We start from the raw sequence: 6,596 nt of genomic DNA, 5'->3' as shown, positions 1-6,596 counted from the left end.
ACACACTGACACACACACACACTGACACACACACTGACACACTGACACACACACACTGACACACACACACTGACACACACACACACACTGACACACACACACAGACACACACTGACACACTGACACACACATACACCGACACACACACACTGACACACACACACACACTGACACACACACACTGACACACACACACACTGGCACACACACACACTGACACACACACACGCACAGACTGACACACACACTGACACACACACACACGCACACACACACTGACACACACACACACTGACACACACACACACACACTGACACACACATACACTGACACACACACAGATACATTGACACACACACACACTGACACACACTGACACATGGACACACAGAAACACACACACACTCACACACGCTGACACACACACACCGACATGCACGCACACACTGACACACACACACACACACACTCACACGCACAGACACACTGACACACACAGACACACACGGACAGAGGCACACACTGACACACAGTCACACTCACACAGACACACATGCACAGTCACACACAGACTGACCCGCGCACACTCACACACACTCACAGTCACACACAGACTGACCCGCACACACTCACACACACAGTCACACACGCTGACACACATACTGATACACACACTCACACACACACTGACACACACACACACACTCACACATACACGCACACTCATACACGCACAGACACACTGACACACACAGACACACACGGACAGAGGCACACACTGAGACACAGTCACATACACAATCACACTCACACAGACACACACGCACAGTCACACACAGACTGACCCGCACACACACACACACACAGTCACACACACAGTCACACACGCTGACACACACACTGATACACACACTCACACACAGACTGACACACACTCACACACACACTCACACACACTCACACATAAACGCACACTCATACACGCACACGTGTGTGTGAGTGAGAGTTTGAGTGTGCGCGAGTGTGAGTGTGTGAGTTTTGAGTGTGTGTGTCTCAGTCCCAGGCCGTGTACTGCAGAATCACTCCCTCTCTGTGCCCTCCATCCTCTCCCCAGAATATTCGAGTGCGTGTGCTGTTTGGCTGCTCCTTCTGTTCGAGGGATGGGAAGAAGGTGACAGGAGATGTGAAGGAGAGATTCTTACTGGTGGATGGTGAGACTGTCGTCACAGGCTCCTACAGGTCAGTTCCTCCCTCCCACTCCCCACCATCGTACCCCAGGGGAGGTTCCCCTCTCCAGCTCAAGGACCCCTCTTCCTGGTAAAATACCCTCAGCACACTATCATCTTTCTCTCTCTCTCTCTGTCTCTCTCTCTGTCTCTCTTTTTCTTTCTCTGTCTCTCTCTCTCTCTCTCTGTCTGTCTGTCTGTTTCTCTCTTTCTGTCACTCTCTGTCTCTCTCTTTCTGTCTCTGTCTCTCTCTCTGTTTCTCTTTTTCTTTCTCTGTCTCTCTGTCTCTCTCTCTCTCTATGTGTCTCTCCCTCTCTCTCTCTATGTGTCTCTCCCTCTCTCTCTGTCTCTGTCTGTCTGTCTGTTTCTCTTTTTCTTTCTCTGTCTCTCTCTATCTGTCTCTCTCTTTCTGTCTCTTTCTTGGTCTCCTCTCTCTCTGTTTGTCTCGCTCTTTCCCTCTCCCTCTCTGTCTCTCTCTCTGTCCCTCTCCCTCTCTCTCTCTCTGTCTTTCTCTCTGTCTCTCTCTCTCTCTCTGTCTGTCTGTCTGTCTCTGTCTCTCTGTCTCTGTCTCTCTCTCTGTCTGTCTGTCTGCCTCTCTGTCTCTCTCTCTCTCTCTGTCCCTCTCCCTGTCTGTCTCTCTCTCTGTCTCTCTCTCTCTGTCTCTCTCTCTCTGTCTCTCTCTCTCTGTCTTTCTCTCTCGCTCTCTCTGTCTCTCTCTCTCTCTGTTTCTCTCTCTCTCTGTCTCTCTCTCTCTCTCTGTGTCTCTCCCTCTCTCTATGTGTCTCTCCCTCTCTCTCTGTTTATGTCTGTCTGTCTGTCTGTTTCTCTCTGTCATTCTCTGTCTCTCTCTTTCTGTCTCTGTCTCTCTCTCTCTCTCTCTCTCTCTCTCTCTGTCCGTCTGTCTCTCTCTGTCTGTCTGTCTCCCTCTCTCTGTCTCTGTCTCTCTCTCTCTGTCTCTCTCTCTGTCTCTCTCTCTCTCTGTCTCTCTCTCTCTGTCTCTGTCTCTCTCTCTGTCTCTCTCTATCTATGTGTCTCTCCCTCTCTCTGTCTCTCTCTCTGTCCCGCTCCCTTTCTGTCTCTTTCTCTCTGTCTCTCTCTCTGTCTGTCCGGTGCTGTCTGGTGAAGGGGGAGGTAGTTGGTTTATTGGTGAGGGGGTGTCTGAGGGACATTTTTATATGAGCAATAGAAATGGTTTAAGTTGGGAGAGGATGCAGGAAACCGAGAGGTGTTTACACGAAAGCCTTTTTTAGAATACTGGTGCGCTTCCCAACTGGAGGATTGTGTCCGAATTCTGATCACCGCAGACTTTCAGAAGGGCGTCACGGAAAGATGTACAGGGATACAGGGAAAGAGGAGGAGGAGGGCGGGGGTGAGTGGGATTAACAGGACAGCTCGTTCACAGAGCCAGCACAGGGACGATGGGCTGAAGGCCTCCTGGGATCCTCTGGAGCGATGTGGGAAATCGTTTGCAGGGAATTCCCGTCCTTCTCCCGCCAGTTCTACTGAAGTCCCTCATTCCCTGGCACCATTCCGGTCAATCTGCCTTCCGCACCCTCTCCAAGGGTCCTCAACATCCCTCCTAAAATGTGCGGAGCCCGGAATCAGGACACAGTACTGCAGCTGCGGGGGAGCGAGCCAGTGTTTCATTAAGAGTTTAGTATAGCGTTCTTGCTTTTGTACGGGGAACGTGTGACCAGGTACACCCAGGAGTGAGCTGGGATTGACCAGGTGGTCCTGGGATTGACCGGGTGGGCCCGGGAGTTACCCGGGAGTGGCTGGATAAGACACTCGAGAAAACCTCTTCTCTCTTTCTCGCTCTCTCTCTCTCTGCAGCTTCACCTGGGCTGATGCCCGGCTCGACCGTAACCTGGTGACCGTGCTGACCGGCCAGGTAGTCGACTCCTTCGACCGGGAGTTCCGCACCCTCTACGCCGCCTCCAGGCCCCTCCAGCGGAGCGACTTCGCCCCTCCTCTGCCGCTGCTGCTGACCAACGGCTACTCCCCCTCCCCGCTGCTATTCGAGACACCGGGGGCATTGGAGCCGGGGTGGCCCCTGGCCCTCTGGGCGGCCAAACCTGCCGCCGGCTCGGCCCCCCGGCCCTCCAAGTCGGTCACCCTGCGCCACGTCGCCACCCGGCGCACGGTGGCGCCGGCCGCCGTCTCCGGCGGGTCCCGCGACCCCCTCCCGCGGCCGCCCGAGGGGCTGTCCGATGCCCGGCCCTCCTTCCGTCAGGCCGTCACCTCCTGGCGGGGGGCCCGGGGGCTGCCGGCGGGGGGGACGGCGGAGGCCGCTCCGGCCCTCAGCGACATCCTCCGCAACGTGCGGCGGGCGAGGCTGGCCAGCGGCGGCCTGAGTGCGGCTCCCCCCAAGGCCAGCAAGTCGATGTGGGACCTCTCCGCCCTGTCTCAGCTCTCGAACTCCAGCTACGGGAGCAGCCTGGCGCTCGACCAACTCGAGCTGGGAGAAGACGCCAAGGTAGGTCATTGGGGGTCAAGGGTCAGCGGGAAAGGGGGGGGGGGCAGCGACCTCCTTTTTTTTTGCAGGAGTGGGTGGGGGGGGGGGGGGCGGGCAATGCTCCTTTAACTCTTAAAAGGAATCCCAAAGTTTTCTATAGACTTATAAATCGTAAAAAGGAGGTCAAAGGAGGAGTGGGGACCATCGGGGGGTTTACACGTGACGGCGGAGAGGAGGTAGTAAATGATTACTTTGCATCCGTCTTTATCGAGGAAGATGCAACCCAGGCGATGGGGAAGGGGAGGCAATTCAGACACGAGAAGGGTTTAAAATTGATTGGGAGGATGTATTAGAGAGGCCGTCTGCACTTAAAGGGGATAAAGCACCAGGGCCGGATGAGATGCACCCAAGGATACTGAGGGAAGTGAGGGTGGAAATCGCAGAGGCTCTGGCCATAATTTTTCAGTCTTCCTTCGACTCGGGGGGTGGTGACTGAGGACTGGAGATTTTGGTAGGAAGAACGTGGAGAGACAATATAGAATAAAGGGTACAATTCTAAAGGGGGTGCAGTAGAAGAGGGAGCTGGGTGTCTATGTGCATAAGCTATTAAAGGTGGCAGGACGGGTTGAGAGCACGGTTAATGAAGCATACAGTATCCTGGGCTTTATTAATAGACTGTTTTCCTTGGAGGAGAAGGCTGAGAGGTGATTTGATAGAGGTGTTCAAAATCATGAGGGGTCTGGACAGAGCAGATCGAGAGACACTGTGATACCTCCCTCCCTCCCTCCCTCAATCACTGATGGCCTCTCCGCTTCCCTCCGCAGTCACGCCTGATGAAGTCCCAGGTCACACCGGCTGCGACTCTGATGAGGCATCGCGTGACTCTGAAGGACGAGGAGGTTCCCGGGAAGCCCCGGGCGCCCAGGACATTCTACCCCTTGCAGTTGGCCGGCTTCGCCTCACCCCTGCTGCCCGGACACGCCCGCCAAGCCCGCCCGAGCCCCCGTCCCTGGGCCTCGCCTGGCGGCAAGCCCGGAGAAATCAAACCTGCCGGCGAGTGACGGAATCGGGCGGACAAGCCACTGGAACTCTTTTTTCTTGGCTGTGTGGTGGAATGTGGGGTTGGGGGCGGGGGGGGGCGGGTGGTGGGTGGGCTGGGAGGGCGAGTGCGCGGTCGGCCGGCTGTGCGGTAGTGGGGGGGGGGGGGGGGGAGAATCGGGGGTCATTCGGACACTCATTCGGAGGTGGCGCCGCCTTCGGCAGTCGAATAGCTCGCCTGACGGACACAGGGAACCAGCAGCTTTCTTTCTCCCCAGGGGTTGGGGGAAGGGGGGTGGGCGGCCGGTGGGGAAAACTGGGGGGTCATTCGGACACTCATGCGGAGGTGGCGCCGCCTTCGACAGTCGAATAGCTCGCCTGACGGACACAGGGAATCGGCAGTTATCCTTCTCCCCAGGATTGTGGGGGGTGGGGGGCGGGAGAGTAGAGACGGGGTCATTCGGACACTTGTTCGGAGGTGGCGATGCCTCCAGCAGTCGAATAGCTCACCTGGCGGACACAGGGAAACGGCAGCTTTCCTCCCGGAGAGGTGAGGTGGTGGGGAGGGAGGGTTGAGTCCCTCGGGGACGGCAGCGGGCCGCGGGATTTGTGGGACCACCGCGCACCCCACCCCCGCAGGGGTGGCAAATTAAAGGGACAGTATTACCCCTGTCGGAAGAACAGCCAGCGAGCGTGACGGGGAGGCTGAGTGCACGAGAAGATGTGACACTTCTGCAGCGTGGCGAATTTTCTCTCCACGCCACAAGCTGAGAAATAAAGCCGCCTATTTTGCGTGGACAAGATGGCAGTGGCGTCGGGAAAAACGATTGTTGCCTTCCCGCCATGGCGCCCCCCCAGTGGCCGGAGTTGAGAACTACACCGTTACGTAGAAGTGTTTACATAAGGATTTCCCATTCCAAATGGCGAGGTTGCTCTGTAATTCAGGCCGCCACACCCCAGTGCCAGTACTGAGGGAGTGCTGCACTGTCGGAGGTGCCATCTTTCGAGACGAGACGATAAACCGAAGGGGCCCCCCCACGACTGCCCAGTCGGGTGGGTGTAAAAGATCCCAAGCGCACGACAAAAACAGATGGTCTGGGTCGTTATCACATTGCTGCCTGTGGGATCTTGCTGTGCGCAAACGGGCTGCCGTGTTTCCTACACTTCACAGAAAGCCCTTCATTGGCTGTGAAGCTCCTTCAGACTTCCTAAGGTGGGAAAAGGGGGCGAGAGAAATACAAAGATCTTTTGTTATAAAACAAAAAAGGTGCCATGCCGCATTGTAATGAGAATGAAACCGGTGAGTTGAAGTGCCATTAAATATTTAAACAAACAAAATATACATTTCCAACCAGAAATTGTCGTTATTCACTGGATTGGCTGGGAAGAGTGAAAGAGAGAGAGAGCAGGAACAGAGAGAGAGAGAGAGCAGGGATAGAGAGAGAGTGAGAGCAGGAATAGGGGGAGAGAGAGAGAGAGCAGGTATAGAAATAGAGAGCAGGAATAGAGAGAGAGAGCAGGGATAGAAATAGAGAGCAGAAATAGAGAGAAAGAGAGAGAGAGCAGGAATAGAGAGGGAGAGAGAGAGAGCAGGAATAGAGAGGGAGAGAGAGCAGGAATAGAGAGAGAGAGAGCAGGAAAAGAGAGAGTGAGAGAGCAGGAATAGGGAGAGAGAGAGAGAGCAGGAATAGAGTGAGAGAGAGAGAGCAGGGATAGAGAGAGAGAGCAAGAACAGAGAGAGGGAGAGAGAGCAGGAAGAGTGAGATAGAACAGGAATAGAGAGAGCAGGAATTGAGAGAGAGAGCAGGATTAGAGAGAGAGAGGAGGGAGAGAGAGCAAGAACAGAGAGAGTGAGAGAGCAGGAAGAGAGTGAGAT

General features: G+C 55.2%; 1 protein-coding gene across 3 annotated transcripts in view; it reads left to right on the top strand.

Moving 5' to 3' along the window:
* LOC137356168 (protein FAM83E-like) overlaps nt 1-4,799 on the top strand; it is a 41,682-nt gene extending 36,883 nt beyond the window's left edge. For all 3 annotated transcript variants that reach the window (XM_068021997.1, XM_068021998.1, XM_068021999.1), the window contains exons 4-6: nt 1,116-1,240; nt 3,061-3,703; nt 4,507-4,799. In XM_068021997.1, the coding sequence (XP_067878098.1) occupies nt 1,116-1,240; nt 3,061-3,703; nt 4,507-4,743 (1,005 nt within the window). In that variant the 3' untranslated portion in view covers nt 4,744-4,799. The remainder of the gene's footprint in view (nt 1-1,115; nt 1,241-3,060; nt 3,704-4,506) is intronic.
* The last annotated feature ends 1,797 nt before the right edge of the window (nt 4,800-6,596 follow it).

This window comes from Heterodontus francisci, chromosome 45, assembly GCF_036365525.1.
Source record: "Heterodontus francisci isolate sHetFra1 chromosome 45, sHetFra1.hap1, whole genome shotgun sequence".
NCBI classification, from domain to species: Eukaryota; Metazoa; Chordata; class Chondrichthyes; order Heterodontiformes; family Heterodontidae; genus Heterodontus; species Heterodontus francisci.
Note: the sequence above shows the minus strand (reverse complement) of the source record. Positions and strands in the feature narration are given on the sequence as shown.